The 24,953-nt window shown below is 31.6% G+C and overlaps 1 protein-coding gene across 1 annotated transcript; it reads right to left on the bottom strand.

The window, feature by feature from the left end:
- Positions 1-326: 326 nt before the first annotated feature.
- On the bottom strand, positions 327-24,227 carry LOC134685372 (serine/threonine-protein phosphatase 6 regulatory ankyrin repeat subunit B-like). Its single transcript, XM_063545078.1, has 14 exons — positions 23,888-24,227; positions 22,793-23,046; positions 20,838-20,904; positions 19,703-19,777; positions 18,050-18,241; positions 17,398-17,670; positions 14,548-14,871; positions 13,571-13,927; positions 12,399-12,941; positions 8,632-8,901; positions 7,462-7,758; positions 3,346-3,649; positions 2,284-2,706; positions 327-819 (listed from the first exon to the last, which is right to left on the bottom strand). The coding sequence occupies exons 1-14, from the start codon at positions 24,174-24,176 to the stop codon at positions 615-617; spliced, it is 3,873 nt and encodes a 1,290-aa protein (XP_063401148.1). The 5' UTR covers positions 24,177-24,227; the 3' UTR covers positions 327-614.
- Between the last annotated feature and the right edge of the window lie 726 nt (positions 24,228-24,953).

Genomic DNA, 24,953 nt, shown 5'->3' with positions numbered 1-24,953 from the left:
GATAACATAAACATAACATTCTAAATGAACAAACGGTACCAACTCAAGGTTATTAACATGCCTTAAGTACCTGAAAAACGGACCAGAATTCACTGATTAAATCTATGAAATATTGTCAGTAAACTATAAAAAATAAAAGCAAAAAAACAGATGGTTACATCAGATCACTGTCCATCTGTATAACATATATATAATAACCAGCCCGTATCTCTTCTGAAATAGGAAGCTGTAAATAAATAGGCTTAAACTAAACAATTTTATATGTGTTCCTAATCTGAGACATTCGTTGCTACCGAAATCAAAGAGAGGATATGTTGACAGCTCTTTATCATCAATACTGTCGTGAAATGAAAAGTTATCTGTATCAAAATGTACATACTGAGCGCGATGTTTTGCTACAATTTAAAGGATTTTATTAGACGTATTTGCATTATAAAAACACAAAGAAAAAATATTCGACCTAATGCTGCTAATCAAACATTTTCTTTTTACAAAATGTTAAACTATTAATTGTATCATGCACATTATAAATAACCTAGATTTATTAATTTCCATTCCAAACTCACAGAATCACATTAAAATGCGTTCATGACTTTTTTTCTGCTATCTGAGTTTTAAAAAGAATATTCATCATCAGAACGATTACTATATTGTCTGTAAACATAGTCGTCATCTGATTCAACATAATAATCATTAACTTGCTCATAAGATATTCCTTCATCATCTGAGTCCATGTCGAAAGAGTAGGTTGGAACATAAAATGAGTTATGGAATGTAGACTGCAAATAGTTAAGAGGAATTCCATAATCCCTTCTAATTCTAAAAATAAAATAAAGATTGATTTAATTTAATGCTTGTGCAAAGAATATGTTTCTGCTTAAAAAAAATCTGTGGAGGTAACAAATATTGTAAATGTGTGCAGAGAAATATAGGATATGTAATGAATATTATATACAAAATAATTTTGACAATGTGCACAAGTTTACAATTATTTTATGTCTAATATATGTTATCTTGATCAGCTAAATTACAACCACCGGGTCGATGGCACTGCCGATCAAGGTTTTCCTCTCAGGGTATCACAGTCTTGTAGTAAAAACTTCGTTGTAAAAAATTAGTTATCATTATTATAATGGGCGTAGCTATAAATTCACTATTCCAAACTTCTCAATTACGTGCTTTACTTTTCCTTTTTGAAAGAGGGGCGAAAGATAACAGAGGGACAGTAAATATCATAGATTGAAAATAAAATGACAACGCCATCAATAAAAAATAAAAAGACAAATAGACAAATAATAGTACACAAGGTACAACATAGAAAACGAAATACTAAGCAACATGAACCCCACCAAAAACTAGAAGTTTTCCCAGGTGTTCAGGAAGGGTGAGCAGATACCGTATAGCGGGTTATTTTCGCGGGTGTAAAATTTCGCGATTTTCATTGAACAAGATATACGAAATATTTTGGCGGTTAATATTTTGGCGGACTAAAAACTTGTATTCATACCTTTGTATGTACACCTTTAATTTGGCGGAACTTATTTTGGCGATTTTGTTCTATCCGCGAAAATAAGCGAAAATTTGCACCCCGCGAAAATAACCCGCTATACGGTATGTGGCACCCGTCATGTTGCTTATGTTATTACAAATCCAGCATATAGTCCCATTCGGTAGGTTACATTCGTGAAATCTAACGTTTTTGATTTGAAAGTCAATGACAAGTCTGTTATGGACAACACGCGCGTAAAGGTCACACACTTTTCATCGTTGTATAATGAGTTCATATACTTTACATTACAGACTACACATAAGCCACTAACAATCAAAACCAAGGCGTAAACAAAGACTCACAAAACCAAAGGACATTTACATAAACAGGTATAAATAATAGTTAAGAAACAACACGAACTCCACTAAAAACCGGGAGGGAAATCAGGTGATCCGGAAGGGTAAGCATTTCCTGCACCGTATACGGCACCAGTCGTGTTATTTCTTTGTTCAGTTCGTACATATAGACCATTTTTGTAGATAGAGCAATACTTGTAAGGTTTAACAAAAGGTTTTTAAACATCACAGCGTATTTTTTGTACTTCTCGTTTATATTTTACGAACTTTAGACTAGAAACACAAGGTAGCCTTCAAATAATTTTTAACTGGACGACTTCCGCAACAGCGTTTTGAAATTGAAAAAAATATATAAATATTCTCTCTGTAGGTTTAATTTTGTAGAATAACGTTTTTGTTGATATTTATTGCATTTTTTTTTTAAACAAATACTTAAACCTTGGAATCTTTTCGAGCTGAAATACTTCTGTATTGTGACAGTAATCAACAAACTTCAGGTAGGATTTGATCGTTGTAGGTACTGGGAGTACTTCTATCTTGGATTCTATTTCCGATCCAGCTGACGCCATCACCAACTGCCTTCTAATAACATCTCTACAACGATGTGCTAAAGGCTTAAGAACCGACTGAGAACTCTTCACTAAGGTCTGCAATTCGGATGTAGCATTCTCCATTGGTATTATCTTGTAACTTTCACCTGATTTCTCTATATTCGATAAATTCATTGATGCAAAATTAAAATTTTCAAACCATTTCTCTTTTTCAAATTCCCATCCACATCTGATAAGACACTCTGCAGCTTTGAAGAATCCATGTTTTATTAAAGTCTCCAAGCCTGAATACTCTGTCAATTTTTTGTCCCTGTTGAACGTGAAATATTTACTTTAGCTTGAATATACATATATTCGTGCTTTTGTTCTTTTGGCAACATACCAAATAAGGATAGAGTAGGAAATACTATCTAAAGTTAATTCCATAAGAGAAACATTATATTTCCATACAACATATTATTAAAGAATGCAACAACTACTTAAAAAACACACCTGGTTTTCTGAAAATGTTAAATTAGTATAATATTGAGCGGACTAATAATGGCACTTTGTAATTATAAATGCAAATCCTAGACAAATAAATAATATATGCAAATGTTTTGGTACGAATGAATAAACGATGGTATCAAAAGCACTTTTGGTTTGTCACGGAAGAGTAAAATTAACAAAAGGACCTTGGACACCAAAGAAGCAACGTTCAGACGTTTAACAATTTATGAACTTTAATCAATGAACTAGCTAGAAAAGTGTTGTAGGGTCATAAACACAAAACAAGTATGTGTATTTTTTAACGAGAATTTATCTGACAGTTTGAATCAGTACTTCTATCAATTTGTATCACCAATCATAAAAATCCTTTCTTCTTATTGAAATCAAAATTTATCGAAAAAGTAGACAGATAATCCAATGATTTAATGTTTTTTTTTTTTTAAACAGTAATCGTACGTACTGAGCCGCTAGCAATCTCTGGTATGCTGATGAGAATGTGTTTCTTCTATCTATATCTAGACTGTCAGTTGTGTTGATGCAACATAATTGTGCTCCTCCACAGACAAGAAGATTCAATGACGACAAATCAACTTCTGTTTGAATGACACGCTCTGTTACACCTGACACTGTATGATATCCGACTTCTTTAACCATTTTGGTCACTAAAATATCTAATGGCCTTTTTCCAGAGGTAGTCTGAATATTCAAATTAGCCCCGTTTTTAATTAGAAGTTGAACAATATCATCTCGGCATTTTGATCTATCTATAATAGAAACATTAGAAATTTTATAAAAGAATTTTGGTCTCGCTTAACAGCATTTTATAAAAAAAAATAATGACATTTAAATATTTAAAAGGTTTTCCAAATAGAAATATTGCACATCAATCATTAGCGATAAAAAAATCGGACATTACATTTTCGACAATTGCGACGGAGAAAGGATTTTTGAAGATATATGTATTCTGATCAGTGAGCAGTTATCATTTCATATATTTTAATGAGGTAACAGTTACTCGCGAGATATAGGTTACACTTATGTAAACATTGACAATGCAATTTCTCATAGAAACTCCCTTTTTACGGCTTGAACTGTGACACATTAACTACGAAGTTTCACCAAAAAATTAAGTCTTAAATTTAAGGTTGATATAAACTTCTATTTTATTCAAAGATCAAAACATATGTTTTGCAGCATGCTGTCAACATTTATATGCCCCGAACTTCTCAGCGTTTAAACTCAGACTTAAATTATGTACAACCCCTCCCTTCATTTTTGGTCTTTTTCGCAGCTACCTTCTTTATTTATACTGGGTACATTCCCACGTTATGTCTCCATGAGAGAAAAATTACAGATCATATTTTGGAACAATTGCGTAAACGAAATTAAATATCTATAAATATTAAAACAATTATATCTTAACAACTTGGAAAAATCATTTAACCATACAGCCTGTTTGAATTGAGAGCAAACTACTAAGTTTTACTATCAAATAAAAAAAACATGTTACTCTTTTACAAATTCTGTTAATATAAAATTGATAACCCTCCATGACGTTTTCATCATTAAAAACATCACACATATTTCTCACCATTTTCAAAATTTGACAGGAAAATTTAAACCAGAACCCAAAGTTGACTAAGGCAGCGATATGACGACAACGATAAATACGGTATTATCGGTTTTTATGTAGTAGGGTGGGCAATAATTATATAATAGTTCTTGAAAAACTGGCCATTATCGTAATATATGGACTGCCCACAGGACAGTGGTATTGACTAAGATAGTGATAATGACTGAGCCGAAGGCGAGGTCATTATCGCTGTCGCAGTCAATACCGCTGCCCTATGGGCAGCCCATGTAAATCGATAATGACCAGTTTTTCAAGAACTATTATGTTTATTTCATTGAGAAACCATGTTTTGGAAAATTCTCATAAATTCAAACTGCCTACAGCGAACTCGAGTAGTTGAACGATTTATATGGCAAAGAGTGAAGACCAGTCGTAGTAATACTGCCATTCATTTTAGTGCAATTTTTTATACTTATTAAACAAGTTATCTTTAATTTTATAATCAACGAAAACATAGTATTAACAATTCAACAACTTAAATATAATCATTATATCAAAATCAGGAACATGTTTTATAAAAGGTACACCTCTTTAAAAAGAGAAACCACGCCCCAACCGGTCATTAACAGAGAAATCAGTCTCCAACGGTCATCATCTGACGGAATCCACGCCCCAACGGCCATTATCATGTAAAAGTTCGTTAACGACCGGTTTTCTGGTCCGTTTTTTTCTGTTAATGACCGATGGAATTTATTACTGAAGAATAATGAATGTCATGTGACCACTTTTAATCCAATAAGAGAATCTTATTCTCAACCAATATGAAATAAATCTTGATAACAAAAAGAACTGAACTATGATATTGAAAGTATAGAGACTGATATAGCACATTAGTGTTATCTAATGACGAGCGTTGAATGTGACGCCATTCAGGTTCGAACGTGATCTGTGTTTGGTGGTTATAAGCATCGTGTATAGATAAGTATGCATAACATATGGTTGAAGAAAACTTAGGTACGAGAACGGTAACCAATTTCGGAACGTACAGGTGTATAAGGGTAACCAGTGGTACCCCCATAAAAATTAGTACGACAAACGCACGTTACAAATTACTGATCGGTGACGCTCGAACCAAAAAGATTAAAAAGCAAAATAAAGAACAAAGTTGTAGGAATTTCGGATCAAATGTCGAAAGGTTTTGCCATATACAGACGGCAAAGTTAATCTATTCCAGGGGTTGACAATATTAGTATTTCAATTTCATTAAATGCTTTGTCAACAGTATATTTATAAATATAAGTATATCAATAATATTACATGTCAACATACAAATTCTGAACAGTTGGCTAGAGACAACAAACACCAAAATAGTTAAATAGAGATATAACTTCATACAATTGTCCAAAATTAGCGAAGGAGAAAAATATGTACAGACTAATATTAAGCCAGGGATTTCGTTACTTAATTCTTCCATAGATATACAGATTTGGTTTCGAAGTTTGGTTTTTCAAACGATAGAGCACATCTTTATTTTTTATGGAAATGTTGTTTACCGTGCCCGAAAAAAAACTTATTCTAAAAGATAACAAATTCAACACTTTACTTATATCATTTAATATTGTTTTAATGGTATTTTATTATAAAATAATTTGTTATCAGTAAGTTAAAAGGCAATCTGTCGATACCTGAATCTTGGCATTTCACAATGTAATGTTTTATCTTACTGTTAATGACGTATTTATACTTATTCCATTGGATATTGGATAAGTACTGACTGATAAATTGAATTTGATCTTAGATGCATGATTGTTTTGTAAATTATAAGGAGGTTTGAACTAGCTGTCAGTAACTGCGAGATCTCTAAGATCATAACTGAGTGTCTTTTTGATGTTATGATATATAAGTACCTAGCCACGTCCATTCTGTGTTTTAGTGAGATTAAATTATATTTGTATCCATCTGATGAGCCTTTTTCAACTATTTTTTATAGTTCGTTCTTATATCGTACTGTTACATCACTATCCTATGTTAGAAGGATGGCTGGGATCCCGCTAACACTTTTATGAATGTGCCTGCGCCAAGGCAGGACCCTGTAAATTAGGGGTTGTTGTCTTTTGAAGTACATGTGTTATATATTTGTTTTCGTTCATTTTATGTACATACATTAGGCCGTTAGTTTTTTCGTTTGAATTAGTTCACATTTGTCATTTCGGGGTCTTTTATAGCTGACTATGCAGTATTGACTTTGCTCATTTTTGAAGGCAATACGGTGACCTATAGTTGTTAATGTTTGTGTTATTTGGTCTCTCTTAATTTTAGAGATTTTGAATTGGAAATCATACCGCAGCTTCAATTTTATATGAGCGGACTGGAAAAAAAACGTTTTCTGATGATATATTATTCACTTTTTCAGAATGAAGTCGAGAAGAATAGACATAGAAACAAATATATAATTGAAGGAAACGAAATAAATTTGTTTGCACATAACTCTTTGTACAAAAAGGCCATAATAACGCCTGGTAAACCATCAAATCTCAAGCAAATGGTTTAGCGAGAAAAAAGTTTATTGGCACTTGTGATTGTCTGGTATAGATTGTAATATTCTGGAACAATGTTGAGATTTTCTGTTAAATAAAACTTCAAACAAGCTTATTGTCAATCAGGAACGACCGACGAAATTGGTATACCCTCTATATAGTAAACTCTTTTCTCGCTTAACCATTCGATTAAGAGTTTATGGTTAACCAGGCGTGATTATAAAGTATGACATTTGCTATAGACCATATGTTTTAAAACTAAATTTCCTTTATGTTCTTTGTTACAGCAACCTGTAAAAATTGTTTGAACATGTTGAAAATCTAAAACCTGCAAACAGTACGACTTTCGATTAACTTGTTTAGACGTCGTAACAGTAGAGTGTAAACACATTTTAAATCGACCGACATTCTTCTTCATAGATTTCACTAATTTTACAGTACACTTTTATTAGTTAGTCACACCTACCTAATTCACAGGCAAAATGTAAGGCTGTCATGTTTCTTGAGTCACAAAAGTTAACGTCTGATCCGTGTTTAAGGAGCGATTCTACCAAGCATCTCGATCCACATGATACCACATGTATCATGTTCGATGAATCCCCATTGAATACATTAGGATCACATCCTTTTAGAAGAAGCAAATCAATCAATTCTACCCAGACTGTGTTTTTCTCAGGGAAATTTACAATTGCTTTTTCAAGGCAATTGCTTCTTGGGTTTGCTCCTGCATTGAGAAGTGCTATTCCAGCTTTTGGATTTATTCCTAGTCAAATAAAAAAAAAATGAAGAAAACATTTAAAAAGACGCGTTTTAAGTTGTTTTCCTTTTTCGTTATCCTTTTGCCTTAAAATATATATAAAACGTAACCTTAATCACGTAAGTGTGAAAATTGTAAAATTGAATAAAGTAATCTTTAACTAAAGAATTGAACAGTGATAAACACCTTTACATGTGTCATTTAGGTAAGGGAGGCTTTTGTGTGGGACCGATTTACGTAATTTTTATATAGATATATAGGTATATTATTAATTCGTATATTTTCACAAATTTGATTCGTTTAGGGATAGTCACATGTTAAACTGTATTTTCGAAGGTAGAGAGAAAACGGCGGATAGCAAAAATCATATTGACCGGCAAAAAGCATATCACACGGTTATTTTTAGAATATCTAAAAACCGATATACTATGTGACGTCATGTAATGAATTCAAGGATATTGAAACACATGATATCTGTGATCGATTATTTGACGAAAAAAATCTTCAAATACATAAGATGCACAAAAAAAAGTATATGAAATAACAACTTATATGTTGGTATTGTCAAGGAGATAATGTATTATCTATAAAATTCCAACAAACCTAAATGACGATTTTGATACAAATATGGTCGGAAATTAATAATATAACAAATATAGCCTTTGTATGAGGTCAATACAGTATATATCGACCCAAAGAAGTATATCGACCTCGGACTACGTCCTCAGTCAATATACTTCTTTCAGGTCAATATATCCTTGTATCGACCTCATTCAAAGGCTATATTTGTATAATATCATTATTGTAGAGTATCATAAAGTAATACGGTATACGAAACCCTTACATATGCAAAATGGTTAATTAAATATAAGAACTGACCTGAAATGCATACTCCATCTAGTGCGGTTTTATCAGACTTATCAACTAAATTAACATCCAAGCCATTACCAACTAACACAGGAACCATATCTTCCCTCATTTCCTTAGAGTGCCTAAAATCTTTTTGATTTTTATTTGAAGATGAATGAGAGATATTTTCTGCTGTTGTATATTGGAATAACGGGAATAAAGCAGATCTTCCGGCCTTATCTGTTGCGTTCACATTTATACCCTTTTCAAGCAGTAACTTTGTCATAAGACACAAGTCTCCTACAAAACAGTTTATTGATTAAGATTAATATAGGTTTTTTTAGATATATCATTTAAAGAAAAACAAAAGTTATTCAAACAAGTTTACGTTTACAGTTAAAACAAATATATCCAAATCTGTAACTACAAAAACAGGAAATAGTAATGAACATATTTTGATCGTTAATAATAGCATACTTGAAAAATTGCTATTCAATAATTATTCTTTATCAATATTCTAATGAGCCAAAAAAAGTTTTATAATATTTTTTCATCTGTTGTTCTGTTTTAATACAGCATGTATTGTTTTATCACAAATTCGACCGTTGATTTTCTTGTCTGAATTGTTTTCCTTCAATTATGTAAGAACCTTTCATAGGTTCTTTCTACAAGTTTTGCTCAAATAAAGATGATTGTACGTTTGCTTATCATTTCTTACAATTGACGTGTTTTTATTTTTCAATCTTCATGTTGTCCGTGCATCTACATTGGTATATATTTATATAAATAACATATATATAGTACCATCTTTGCACCAGATGCGCATTTCGACAATAAATGTCTCTTCAGTGATGCTCTGGTCAAAATATTTGAAAATCCAAAGCTCATTTAGAAGATGAAGAGCTTTAATCCAAAAAGGTACCAAATGTATAGACAAAATATAAAAAAGAAGATGTGGTATGATTGCCAATGAGACACCTATCTACAAAAGACCAAAATGACACAGACATTAACAACTATAGGTTAACGTACGGCCTTCAACAATGAGCAAAGCCCATACGTCATAGTCAGCTAAAAAGACCCCGATAAGACAATGTGAAACAATTTAATCGAGAAAACTAACGGCCTTATTTATGTAAAAAAATGAACGAATAACAAATATATAACACATAAACAAACGGCAACCACTGAATTTACAGGCTCCTGACTTGGGACAGGCACATACATAAATAATGTGGCGGGGTTAAACATGTTAGCGGGATCCTAACCCTCCCCTAACCTTGGACAGTGGTATAACAGTACAACATAAGAACGAACTATACAAATCAGTTGAAAAAGGCTTAACTCATCAGATGGACAAAAATAAAAGTGAACGTGGCCGAGTACTTATACATCCCTACAAAAAAAGACACAATGAAGAGATCTGAGAGTACTCTCAGGTATCTAACAGCTAGTTCAAAGCATGCATCTTAGACTAAACTATCAATCCGTACACATCCAACATCTAATGGATTTAGTGTAAAGACGTCATAAACAGTCAGAGAAAAACATGACCTTGTGCAATGCCAAGTTACAGGTATCGACAGATTGTAGAGCCATGACTATGTATATGTATATAACATACTAGTAATATTTAGTTAGCTTTTAGTTTACTGATAACAAAATCAATATTTATACCAATGAAAACAATATTCAATGATCTTATTACAGTGCTGAATGGGTAACCTTTTAAAATAAGTTTATTTAAAGGAGCAACAAGTTTACATGGATCATTTCTAAATTTCCGGGCACAGTTAACAACATTTCCGTAAAAATGAGGATGTGCTATGCCGTTTGAAATATGTTTTCTACAGGTACAACCAAACTTCAATACCAAATCTTTATATCTATGGAAAAATTTAGTAAAAGTTTTAAGTAATTTATGGTAACGATATCCCTGATTTAATTATTCACCAGTAATACATAGGTTGCGTTCGTTAAAATCAAAAACGTCACAACAGACAAAGTCGGGAAAGGAATAATCAGACCTTTAAATCAGGGAAATACATAAACTTAATTTACAATATGTTCTAATATTTTGTATCATGAAATTTTAATTGACAGTAAATAAAATCCTCAGACACACATAAAATGGCTCCATCGTGCTAAAAGGCAAGAACATTTTATAATTTATTCCAGTTATTTCTAATCTACTCTATCATAGATAGCCATATTTTTTTTTCAAAATTGCATTTCTGAACAAAAAAAAATAAATGAAATTGAATCATATTAACAATCTTTAAATTGAAATTTTGTTTCCGAGAATTCTCTCTAAAATAGATGAGATATCTGAGGGACAGTCAAACTCAAAGATAGAAAATAAGCTGACAAAGCCATGGCTAATAAATAAAAAAGACAACATTCAAATAATGGATCACAAGATTTAACAGAAATCTCGAAAACTAGAGATTAAGCAACACGAACACCACCCCAAAACTGGGGGCGATCTGATATGCTCCAGAAGGATAAGAAGACCGCCGTGTTGGTCATGAAATTACAAACTTGGTAGATAGTCTTATTCAGTAGGTCACATTCGTGAAAAGGGAACAAAATTGCAGTTTCGACATAAGGCACATATCCGCTATCATCTGTGAAACGGTTACCATAACGATCAACTCGTAATGGCGTCCGTAAAATCTACGAAGGGATGATTTCAACTCCACCGCTTGGAACTCTCGGTTTAATAGCAACCCTCTATGAGAGAAATTAAAAACAAGCCCGAGAATATCGTATATATTGGGAAATATATACTTCGTATGCAGGCGCTGCTGGAATGTTGCTACATAGAATTGGAAAGTTCACAATTGGGAAGCTGGACTAATCTATTTGGTCGTAAAACCCCCTTGGAGCAAGAACCTCAAAACTAAATTCCAGCATTTCAATGGTAGTGAGAAACCTTTTAGTATAATTTCAGAGAGATCCATACACTTAAACACAAGTTATATTATTGTCTGTAAACCAGAAAAATGTATCTTTTTGTCCCTTATTCCTAGATGTTGGGGGGAAATTAACTTCAAACTGAATCCCAGCCTTCCCTTCGTTATATGGAACCTTGTGGTACAATATCAGCTCCTGCTTTTGGCATTAAACATTGTGGTACAATTTCAGAGTGATTGAAATACTAGTACACAACTTATTGTCATGAAACTAGATAAATGCTTGTTTTGGGCCCCTTTGAGCCCATTATTCCTACACCTTTCGGATCATAACCCCCAAAATCAATCCCAACTTTCATTTTGTGGTTATAAACATTGCGTTAAAATTTAATTGATTTCTACTCACTAACTACTAAAGTTATTATCTTTTATAATTTTTGTAAACAAAGCTGATTTTACTTTACGGTTGACAATTACGTCAGTTTTTTCATGAATATTCATGACGTAGGTGTCTCAGACAATAAAATTTCTGTCATGTGGTATACTTACATGAGTTACGGAAGCCTGGACATTTTGTACACTAACCATGTTGTCTTTTGTTAGATTTTGTAATTTTTATTTGAAAAACTGTTCAAAACAAAACATTTTCTTTTAAACGAAACCTCACTTGGAGAATTCATTTCTGACCTTATTTGTTTTTATTATTGGGTTATTTTCGTTTTTAACTTTTGGCACGACTAATCAATATATATACTAGTATTTACTATAGTTCCCGTACTTTTCATGGGGTTTGCAAATGTAGAAGAGCTCCTCGAATTCAAGATACGTAAAGATTGAGTACAATTCAAGTCTACACATGTACAATACTATACCAAAACAAACCTTTTTTTGATTTATCTGAATACAATACATGTAGAAGTGATCTACCAATTTGATCTTTTACATTGATGGATGCCCCTGCCTTTATGAGTGTAGAAACTGTGGGTACATCGCATTGTTTAACAGCTGAAACAATGGGTATTTTAAAGCTTGTGTGTTGGTTAGGGTCAGCTCCATTCCTCAACAAAAGATCGATTAACTCTTTGCGGTTGCGAGCTTTAGTTGCTATATAAAGTGGTGTTTCATGTGCTTTGTTTTCAACAGTTGCACACTCCTTTGCATCTAATATAGCAATTGCTGTTCTGATTAAACCATGTCTGACCGCAGTATGTAAAAGAATAGGATCATCTCCGTCGTCGATAGATTTCATAGAGCTTTTTATCATGAACTGGAAAATTTCGGCTATTTCAACAGTGTCTGCTCTTTCGTTGTTACATTTCGCATTCAATAAGGATGTAAGCGGTAAATTACCATTTCTATCCTTATTATTAAGAACGCCTCCCTTCTGGACATAGAATTTGAGAAAATCCAGTGCACCATTCAACGCTAAAATAAATCGTTTTATACAAATAACTGATAAACAGCTTTTTGTATCTAGTTTAATTATTTATATTTTTGTATATAGATGTGGTATGAGTGCCAATAATACAACTTTCCATCAAAATCACTATTTGTAAAACGTTAAAAAACATAGGTCAAAGAACGGCCTTCTTTTGCTGTTTAACAATTCAACGTTTAATTCAATCATGTGTAATGAACGAAACAAAAAATGGTACACAAACTTAATTTCTGACACGCTATTCAAGTATACAGTGATCCTATCTGTCTGGTAAGAAAACTTAAAAAAAATTAATTAAGCTGTAGTCAGTTTTTATCGATTATTAAAATGAAAACATATAGGTCCAAATATACAGATTTTTAAGACGATTTTAAACAGAAAATAGCTCAACCGAAATGTTTATAACCTATTATTGCAGAAAGCATAGCTTTAAACAGTATTTGATATTCAAGAAAATCAAATGATTATTGAAAAAAATTGTCCATATTTCCTAAAAATAACATTGTAAATTGTAAAAAAACTTAAAGTCTTATCATTCGACTAAGGTAAAATTAAAACTATCCATACATGTTTCCATTAGGAACATAATTTGTCGACTGTCAAATATTTTACTTACATTCTGACCAACATACATGTAAGATCGTCTGCCCTAGAATATTTCTATAATCCAAGTCAGCTCCATGGCAAAAAAGACTCTCCATTGTTTTGAAATCTCCTATTCGTGCACATTTCATTAAAACATTTCCTAATTTTTCCAGATCAGTAACTGCACCGGCTTCTAAAAGTCTTTTTATCAAGGTCAATAAAACGTTGTAGCTTGCATCATTCTCATATATATAACTGTTTGTATTGTTGCAAAAAACATACATGTTTATTGCCTTTTCCAAAGCTGTTTCACCTTTGAAATCTTTCCTGTCCAGCAAAGGATTGACAACCAGAAGGCAATTTAGCATGGGCATAGCTGTTGTCTCATCTGATCCAAACATTTGAATATAATTACACATTTAAAAAAAAATTCATAAAATAACTATTTGAATAAAGCTACTTATAGAATATCAAAACAAAATGTAACGGAATGAGCATCGAATTATAAATAAAAGTGAGTCGATTCTGATATTTTCTCATGAATTGTGGTAAACTTAGTAAAGTAGCAAAAGGAAAAATTAGCAAAAGCAGCGACTCAGAGTAAAACTATATGTTTATGATTGATTATGCTGCTAATACGCCATTTCCTTGTCAGACACTATATGGAAAATCAATTGTTATGAAGACAGGCATGTACAAAACAAGATTACACTCATTTCAAGATAACCTCTGACCGCCCTGGATATGCATGTACTAATTTCTACTGGAAATAGCAGTTTCTGTTAATCAATTAATCATCAAAATGATTTAACCATTATTCAATGTTGTTTTGTTATCAGGAATATGAATTATAAAAGCGGTTTTTGTTCGTCAATGATTTAAAAAATATACAGGATATTTTAAAATTTATTAACAGAGCGTTGATTTGTAATCTTAATGTCTTGTGAAAATAACTGTTTCTAAAAATGCTTCTAATATTTTCTTATTACAATTTCAGTTCATAATTACCTTGTATATCAATAACATGATGTAAAACAGTTGATCCTCCTACTCCAGCGTAATTCACATCAGCATTACAACCAAGCAGCTTTTCAACAACAGCTACAACTCTTCTTTTGCAAAAGAAAATGAGAGGTGAATCCTCTTCATTTTTCGCAAAGTTAACATTGATCGTATTTTCAGAGTCAAGTAGTCGTGAACAAATATTAGTAATTAATATTTCATCAAACTTAAAAAAGCGACGTAGAAATTTGAACAATTTGTAAAATATATGTTCCTTTCTTTTCCCCAAATCTGCATGTTTAACTAATTCGTTCAGGCATTCCAGTCTCCCTGAAACATAACGTCATATTTGAATGGAATGTTTGATATTTTTTTAAAAAACGAATTCATAACATTTCTGAAAACAATAACATAAGAAGAAGAGTGCGTATTGAACATTTTTGCAAACTTACCGTGATGTTTAAAGTAGCTAGATACAAACCATAGTATGCGTTCAGTATTTTTGTATTATTACTTTTTATAACACATAAAAACGGACAAAATTTCTCAAACAATTATATAAAAGTGGGTACACTACGCGAATATAATAGGAAGATGAAACGATACCAAAGAGATCACCACATTTGAAGATGAGTATACAATGCAATGGCAATAATGAACAAACCACCCACAAATTATATACAAACCAAAACATAAAAAAAGAGATTATCATTGGGCAACACAAACTCAACACAAATGGTGTGCTCTCAGTATGTGTGTCATAGTAACGTGAAGTTTTAAAGATCTTTGTTTACAACTGAAAGACAAATTATCTACCACAACCTTTCACAATCTTTCTTATAAATTTGGTACTGTCTGATTGATGATTATACAATGCACTTATTTATATATATCAAAAATGTGCTTTTTATCCAGCACTTTCAATCTCGGTGTGAACGTTGTTTTCAATTAAGTAGTTTTCAAAGATACCTGCATTATAATTTAATACGTCAGACGCGCTTTTCGTCAACATAAGACTCATCAGCGACGCTCAGATTGAAAAGGAAAGTCAATTTAGACTATAAATATATACAAAACGACTGAAGAATAGCCAATAATAATTACTACTGGCTGATAGATCATACTATTTTGATACAGTACACTACAAAATATAATATATAACAATTCTAAAAGGGTACAGCATCACCATAAAATAACATGAACATGAACAAAATTAATGTTAAATATTTCGGATAACAGATATATTCTTTATTATGAGCACGATGTTAAATTAATCAGATCAATCTATTTTGATTATTAAACTATAGGAATCTTGAATTTGATGTCAGTTAAGATGTTACAACAACTGCGTGTAAATACAGGGGCATTAAATTGAATGGAAAATATAAAGGGAAACATCCTTTTTCTTGATCAATGATGTTTTTCGACCGTCTTTGATATTCTGTGTTTTTCTTCTCTTAGAATTTTCAATATAATGTGTATGTCTACACTATTAAAGGGAATATATGAAAGTATCAGAAAATTTAAACTAGAGGCTTTTAAGAGCATGTGTCGGTCATCTTGGTCTATGCGTATATTAAACAAAGAGCACAGACGAATTCATGACAAAATTGTATTTTGGTGATGGTGTTGTGTTTGTAGATCTTACTTTACTGAACATTCTTGATGCTAACAATTATCTCTATCTATAATGAACTTGGTCAAGTAGATTCAGTGGAAATTATTTTGTAAAAATTATTAAAAACTATTAAAAATTGATCTTAAAGGGCTATAACTTCTTAAGGGGTTAATTGACCATTTTGGTCATGTTAACTTATTTGTATGTCTCACTTTGCTGTACATTATTGCTATTTACAGTTTATCTCTATCTGTAATGATATTCAAGATAATAACCAAAAGCTGAAGTTTTCTCTTTAAATTACCAATTCAGGGGTAGAAACCCAATAATGGGTTGCCTGAATGTTCTAAAATTTAAGGGCAGATAGATCTTGCCCTAATGGACAATTTTTTTCTGAAAGATTTGCTGGAAATGCTTTTGGTTAAGATATATGAGCCAAAAACTGCATTTTACCCTATGTACTATTATTAGCCATGTCGGCCATCTTAATTCGCGGGATGGGTCATCAGACACAATTTTTAAATTACGTACCGTAATGTTGATTGTTTACAACTTTGGTTAAATTAATCAAAGTAGTTTCAGAGGAGAAGATTTTTTTTAAAAGAAACAAAAATTTACGATTTTTTTTTTAAATTGACAATAAAAGGGCAATGACTCCTTAAGGGGCCAACTAAGGATAGTGTTGACGTATTTGTAGAACTTACTTTACTGAATATTATTGCTGTTTACAGTTTATCTCAGTCTATAATTATATTCAAGATAATAATCAAATACGACAAAATGTCCTTAAAATTACTAACTCAGGGGCAGCAACCTAACAACGGGTTGTCCAATTCATCTGAAAATTTCAAAGCAGATAGATCTTGACCTGATGAACATTTTGACTTCTTAAAAACACTTTTACTCCTGAAAAACATTTTTACTCCCGTCATATGTGCTCTAAATGCTTTAGTTTCAGAGATATAACCCAAATTCTACATCTGGTGCAGAAAAATTGGTACCATTAATGTTATTACCCCTGTGTTCTATTTTTAGCCATGGTGGCCATTTTGGCTAGTTAGCCCGGTCACCGGACACATTTTAAAAACTAGATACCCTTATAGTGATTGGGGCTAAGTTTGATTAAATTTTGTCCAGTAGTTTCAGAGAAAAAGTTTACGGACGACGGACGACAAGTGATGCAAAAAGCTCACTTGGCCCTTTGAGCCAGATGAGCTGGGTGAGCTAAAAACACTTACTGTTTGCTAACCTGCCCAAGACTCCGTCTTTAAAAAACGCAGGACAAATTGTCGTGACTGTCAAGCAAATATCAATGGCATTCAATTGGTCTTTTCCGCGGTGGAACATATTTGGATTTTCTTTTAGAACTCTTTTTACGACCTCAAAGTTCTCCGTGCGTACTGCTAATATCAAAGGAGAGTCACCACCTTCATTGTTGTGGTCTACGTTTGCTTTATGCGAGAGTAAAAAGTCTATGATCTTCATAAGTTCCCAATTCCCGTCGTCAGTTTCTGTAAATAAAATTCATAAACATTGGTTTTGTTTTAAACATTTTAAATAAGAACCATATATGAATAAAGGGGCACGGTTAGCAAATCATTGGGAAAAAACATTCTTTTTAATTGCATGTTAAAATAATGGAATAATATTTGTTCGTGTTTATGTCGATCACAAATATTCCTTAATTTTTAATTAAATCTGACATAATTAAAGATAAGAAAATACTCCCAAAGTAGGCTTCATACCAGGATGAAGTGGTTGAATCTAACAGGAAATCCTACTTGTGGTTATGTTGATTTCTAACAATAGGCGTATTCGACTATGGTAAATGAAAACATCGTCATTATCATTTAAACATTTATCATTCATCTACTTTAAAAAAAATTATACCTTTGTTTTGATTTACATAATCATTTCTTTCTTTTTCATTTGTTTCAGCAGACGATGATTGCTCTGGTGCTTTCATTGGTGGCACGTTCAGTCCATAAGAATGCACTCTTGAAAAGTCCGACATTTTGGCAAGTTTGTTTGAATTATCCATTAAGAAGCTTCTCTTTCGTTTTTTGTCTGTTGAGCCTGATTCTTAAATATATAGAATACTCTTATGAGGATATATTGGTTGGATAATAGCAGGCGAAAGTGATCAATTTTATATTAATGGTTCGTATACACTGTAAAAACTTTTAGAACCATTTTTAAAAAAGTCAGCTAAGCCACTAACGCAGGATACGCATAAGGTATTAAGCTGAAAATAAAAACTGATAGTTCTATTTTCTGAGAATAATTCTATTGTTAAGAATTTGGGAAAGTTATCGGTATAGATAAAACTATCAAGTAACAACGAATTTTGACTACATTTTGAAATTGAAGTTTATCCAGATATCAATGGTTTAAAAACTGCATTTTTTATAACATCGACTTTGACCAATAGAGCAGCTGACTCTACAATTCAAAGACTTGATTCTTTCCTGTATATCTATTGGAATGATTTCCGGAAACCTTTGTTTCAAAAATATGCATTGACAAACAAACAGACAGACGAAAATCGTATGCTGTGCAACCGCCATATGGAAGTCATAGATAAGTTTTAAAAACCTTTGATCTCTAAAAAGGAAGGGAAGAGATTTTTTTCTTTATTCAATGAAATTAATACACAAATTACACAAGTTTTCTGGAAACAATTAATTGTTTATGAGACACAAAGTCTCCTCGAAACGTCTTTCAATGTATTGATTTAAAATTATTCAGCAAACAAAACAGCTTTGACAAGACAATATGAGCTGAACTTGAAATTAATGATGCTACCAATACAGGGAGGTCTGCTGGATTTTTTCAATGATATGAAACAAATGGACGATTTAGCACTAGAGTTTAAAGAACAATCGTCAAATCGTTTTCTTTTACATTCCTTTATGTGATACATGTAGGTGTCTCGTTTAAATATCAATTTTTACATTGCCTTAATATTTGTTCACACTTACAGAAAATCAATAAGAAGGAAATAAATTGTAAAATGGAAACGGAAAATGTTTCAAAAAGACCACATCTCGACCAAAGAGCTAAAAGTCTTTATCTTAGATTTTTGTATTAAGGTTCCCGTTAAATATATAGATATAAAGACCCAGAGAGGACATATTTTATTGTAAGTTACAGCTCCATTTAAAGTACGTTCAGCAGAAAACAATGTACATACTGAAATCGTCATCACTGCTGATATATCACCCAAATACCTAGCAATTATATTAAATATCTGTATGTGATATTGTTTCGATTGATCTTTGCTGATTCAGTCATACATTGTAACTCATAACAATACTAATTTCATTTCTGAAAACGATAAAACTCTTGTACTTCTTAATCCGTTCAGTCCAGGTTTTTTCACAATGTTCATGTTGCTTAGTCCTTGGTTTCTATGCAATGTTATGTTGACTGTTATTTGTATTTTGGTAGTTGTTAGGTATTTGACGTGTCGATTTGTGTTATTGATTTGGCTTAAGGGATTTGTTATTCATTTTCAATCTTCCATTTATCTTTCTATCTTACCTTCAAACAATTCTTCACTAAGTTCTTTAACTTGATTTAATTTAAAATCGTTTGCGCTGTCATTCTGCAAAGATCCTACAAAATGTAAATATATGATTACAATTTGATTTTAGAATTCGAGTAAAAAAAATAATGGGATGTAGTATGATAGTTATTGATATACCCAATCCATTTGACACAACAAGAAGAGAACGCAATCAACCATCAATCACTATATTATCGTCATAATACATCAATTTTATACCTTTAAGTAGCTATAAAAAGCCACATACAAAACGGGTTAATACGGCTGTTTGTTAGCATAATGAAGATATTCGCTAAATTATCCGTTTCAATAGATTAAATACATATTCACAATGAATTTGTATACATAAATATATTATCCATTTAAGATACAGATTATTGAAGGCATCTCATACCATAATTCTATAAATTTCTTGAATGATTTATCTTTTTTTTTATTTTTCCTGTCAATTATAATTTAATTTTGTCTTATATTTGTCTTCGGGTATTTTAGACGGTTCAGTTATTATTTTTGTATTTTTTTATATTATTGGTCTGCAATTAAGGTTTAACTAAGAACGTGCGATGCCAAATCCTGAGTGACTAACGTCGAATAGATGAAGATATAGCACAAACTTAGTGTTAACATTCAAAACATTTTATTTTCTCTTAGTACCAAATGAATTGATTCGAATTGGGATCCACTTTTCGAGTTTCATAAACGTGGTTAATTGTATAAGTGTGGTTTAACTGCAAATCTGTTTGAAAACAGTGTTCCCTTAGAATTTCGTTCGAATTTTGTTATTTTACTTTTTATTGTAAAACATGACAAAAATATTAAATAGACGCATAATTTACTTTAGCTGTTTGTATTAAAAAGTACTGTGTAGATATTTTAGATATTTTCAATCGTTATGATCTATCATAAAATCTGTAGTTTGTGTGCAGGTTTTAAATCTAAAGTTTATAACGATGATGCTTATTAATGTCGAAATGTTGCCTTTTTTTTAAAGGTATCTTCATTGAGATACACTCTTGTAGTACAATCCGTTTGCCTTAGTTGTAATACATTATCATGTCCTGTCTTGAGAACAAATTTAATTTGTTTTTGTCGTCTACAACCGTAAAATACCTTTCAACAAACATAAATGTAGAGCTGTGTTTCCGTCTTTTCCAACGTGGTTAATGTCTGCGTTGTGCTAACAAATATATATGTAAAAGAATGTTAAAATGTTCTAGATTCTGCATTGTCAAATGGTTATGAGGGATAAGAACACAGCCCTTGCAAAAATTAACCTTAAGAGAAACACATTTATTGTTATAACAGTATCGCTAATAAGGCAAGTTTCAAAACAATATGCAATTAGCAACTACTTAAACCTTAATCAAAAATACATTGAAATAATCTATAAAACCATTCAACAGTAAAAGTAATATTAATAATAGAACAAAGACAAATGAAAGATCAATTTGAAAGTTCAAATTGTATTAAAAGCCTCTATACAATGCTGCTATCCTCCACCTCATATTTAACATCACTAGAAGTGTGGTAGGATTTCTAATGAGACAACTATCAACCAGCTTTGTGCCAATAAAGTGGATGTACATGTAAGAATTAAAAGATTTGTCTTCTTTTTTTTTGTTTGCTTTCACATACTTTTTGTATCGTTACTAATGAAATTAAACCAGAAAAGCTATTCGAAAGTACATATTTTCAAGTCTTGGTTTTTAACCGAACATCAGAAAGTTAAACCCAATCTTATTCAAGTCAGCTTTTAAATAATGTTGCAAGCGAAAACAACACAGACATAGAAAGTTATGATCACGATCGCCATATTAACAAAAAAGGATAACGAAAAATACAATCATAAGATACACATAACAAAATGTGTTATGATTGCCAATGAGATCTCTATCACTAAACATGTTTAAGATGAACGACCAAACGTTTTATCAAATATTGAAACTATAATTGTAAATGCTTTATTATGGCAATTATCGGTTAAACACAAATTCAAAATCAATTCGAAAAATAAAAGAGCAAAACTGTTATGCAGTTTGTTTATAGCAGGTTCAAACATAATATCCTTCTTTAAGAAAAACTATTGATGAACAGACGGAAAAGGATCTTACCCTTGTAATTATTTTTAAATGCCCTTATACTTGAGACAAAAATCCTTTAGGTCATGCTCTATGCTATGGGTAGGCATTATATTTGTCGATCGTAAAAATAAGGCGTCAAAATGAGCATAAAGCATGACATGAATGAATTAATTCGAATATAATAGTAAAAACACAATCTTTCTATAGGCCGAATCGTTAGCAATATCTTAGAAATATGTCAATATTCCTGTTTCCTCCCCATTGAGTATCTGTATCATATTTGCATACCCAATAAGTTTGTAAACTAATAGCAGAGTAAATATATGCATTGTTTGATAAAGTTTATATCAGTAGTTAAAATATGTACTTCATATAAAAGAAAATGTAAACAGTAAGTTTGTGTGCATGTGTGAAAGATAGATTGTGCTTATTAGAACATGGCTTTAAATGAAACAGAGACGTCATATTAGAATTTAAATATTTCAGTTGAATGTAATACACAAATAATATAAATAACAATATGTTAAAAAAGAAAATCAAAATAAAATATTGCAGACAGTCTAAGCCAGACGATAAACAACTATTTATAATTTTTGGTTTTAACACTCCTCCGATGTACTTAGTTATGGCCCAACATATCCATAAGTTTTTAAACGACTGGACTGATGCGAAAGCTAATTGACTTTCAGTCCACGAGTGTTTCAGTTTCCCATGACCAGCATGTGACGCTACTGTGCTGATAGTTAATATCATTGATAGGGTAATTAATGTAAAACAAATCACCAAAGCTTCAAAACGACTACAGCTTTTGAAAGATTGTACACATCTTTTTGGACATCCTTTTTTTTCATTGATTTTTTTTTTATATTTCAGTATTCATCTGTCATTTTATTTATTTCAGTCCACTCATGTAAAAAGAAAACCGGTTGTCTGTTGTATTAAAGTGTAAGCCGGGTATTTTTTATGCATTTTTGTAAATCTTACCTGTACCAAATTTTCAACAGCTGAATAGAAATCGTGATTTATTGCCTCCATTAACGTAGAACTGCCTTCCTTGTCACAAATATTTGGATCAGCCCCATGGTCTAGCAAAAACTGTACCGTGTTGGGATTTGATGTTCGATTTGATTTCCTTATGTGACGTATCAACACCGTTTCTCCAATATTATTGACTGCATTCATATCAGCGCCAGAATTCAGCAATGCTGCCACTACGTCTTTATCAAATAATGTAGCATCTTGAATAGACATCAATATTGCATAAATTAATAATACAGAGAAGAGTAGAAAAAGTCACTGATAAGAAACACAGTTGTTCTCAATCAAAATGCTTTGTTCTATGAATCCAAGAATATTAAACATCATACATTGTAGTACAGCATTTATAGCTCCAATATTTGAATCAATTGAATCAATAGAATAAATATATTGTATGTTCTAGATGGTGAATCCCTTTTTATTTATTACTTTTGATGTGTACCTTGAATTTGTTTCCAAGGAACATTTCTCTCTGTTTTACATAAATAAAATGCCAGTTTTTCACTCATTAAACAACACTCAAGCGATCTTTAAACATATCGGATTTGTTTCAAGTTTTTTTTCTCCTTTTTCTTCATTGGAATTAAAATATAATGTGTAGCTAGACTAGAGTTCAAGATATAACAAAAGCTTATTTTATTTTACGAGAAGTACAGATTTAGTCTTTTTCCAATACTAAACATGCTATAGGAGTGGTCATATTGGATGGCTGTGTACCATAACTTATCAACGTTGGTGTTCAATACAAAGATGAAAATTCATTATTGCCAAAATTGATATAATTTAGAAAACAAAACTGGTTTAAATCCATCTGAAATAATTTTGATATGTTGAAGATTATTTTATTCAGTGTAACTTCTTCTTCATTTAAAAGTAGATTTGCATGATATCAATTTCGATAAACGCTTTAAATGATAATGGATAATTTTCTAAGATAAGTGAAAGTCAAAAGTTTTGTCAAGGTAAGTGAATTGTTTTTAGAAGATTTTGGAATATCTAATTTAATCATGTTTTCACACGTATAAATACATAAATACACACCCATGTGATAGTGTAGAGATGTATTGCCATCGATGTCTTTTGAAGCGATATCTGCCCCGAGTGACATCAATTTCATTATAATATCGCAAGTACAACATTTGGCAGCAATGTTTAGTGGAAATGTTTTCTGTTTATCTGGGAAGTTTACATCTGTGCTGTACTTTAATAGGGCACGAATATTGTCAAGATATTTCTGGTTGTTTCTGATTCTGCATCTTAGTGCTATGTGTAGTGGTATTTCTTCGTATATCGTCTTCGATTTCAGTGAAGCTCCTGCCTGCAGCAGCATGTCTAGGATTAAATGTTGGTCATTGGTATTGTTTGCTATGAGTGTGGTTTTCCTATCTGTAAAATGGTTAAGGTTTGACTCATAATAACTAGAAATCAAAAATTGAAAGTTACACATATTTTGATTACGACTTATATCTGACTGTTTTGTACTGATTTTAAAGCTTTTCCTCAATTTGATTAAAAAAAGAATAAACGCCAGAAACCGTAAACAAAATATTTGTGAATTTAAACCAAATAATAGATATAGGAAGATGTGGTGTGAGTGCCAATGAGACAACTCTCCATCCAAATAACAATTTAAAAATTAAACCATTATAGGTTAAAGTACGGCCTTCAATAAAACTGCTTAAAATAATAGTCACGACAATGTGATTACAGTTTTTTTAAGACGGACTTATTTTTTATTGTTAGAATTTTTTTTAAAACTAACGATTTTCTTATCCCAGGCACAGATTACCATAGCCGAATTTGGAACAAGCTTTTTGGAATTTTGGTTCCTCAATGTTCTTAAACTTTGTACTTGTTTGGTTTTATAAAGTTTTTGATATGAGCGTCACTGGTGAGTCTTATTTAGACGAAACGCGCGTCTGGCGTTCTAAATTATTATCCTGGTACCTTTGATAACTATAAGTAAACGACCATTTTTACCTTTTTTTTTCTAAAATAAGCATTACCCCCTTCTTTTCCCCTTGCAAGGGAGCTGTTAAATATAATTAATATTTCTTATGTTTATTCGACTCAATATGAGGCAAATGCATTCAAAGTATACATTTAT

This window comes from Mytilus trossulus, chromosome 9 (assembly GCF_036588685.1).
Source record: "Mytilus trossulus isolate FHL-02 chromosome 9, PNRI_Mtr1.1.1.hap1, whole genome shotgun sequence".
Taxonomy (NCBI): Eukaryota; Metazoa; Mollusca; class Bivalvia; order Mytilida; family Mytilidae; genus Mytilus; species Mytilus trossulus.
Note: the sequence above shows the minus strand (reverse complement) of the source record. Positions and strands in the feature narration are given on the sequence as shown.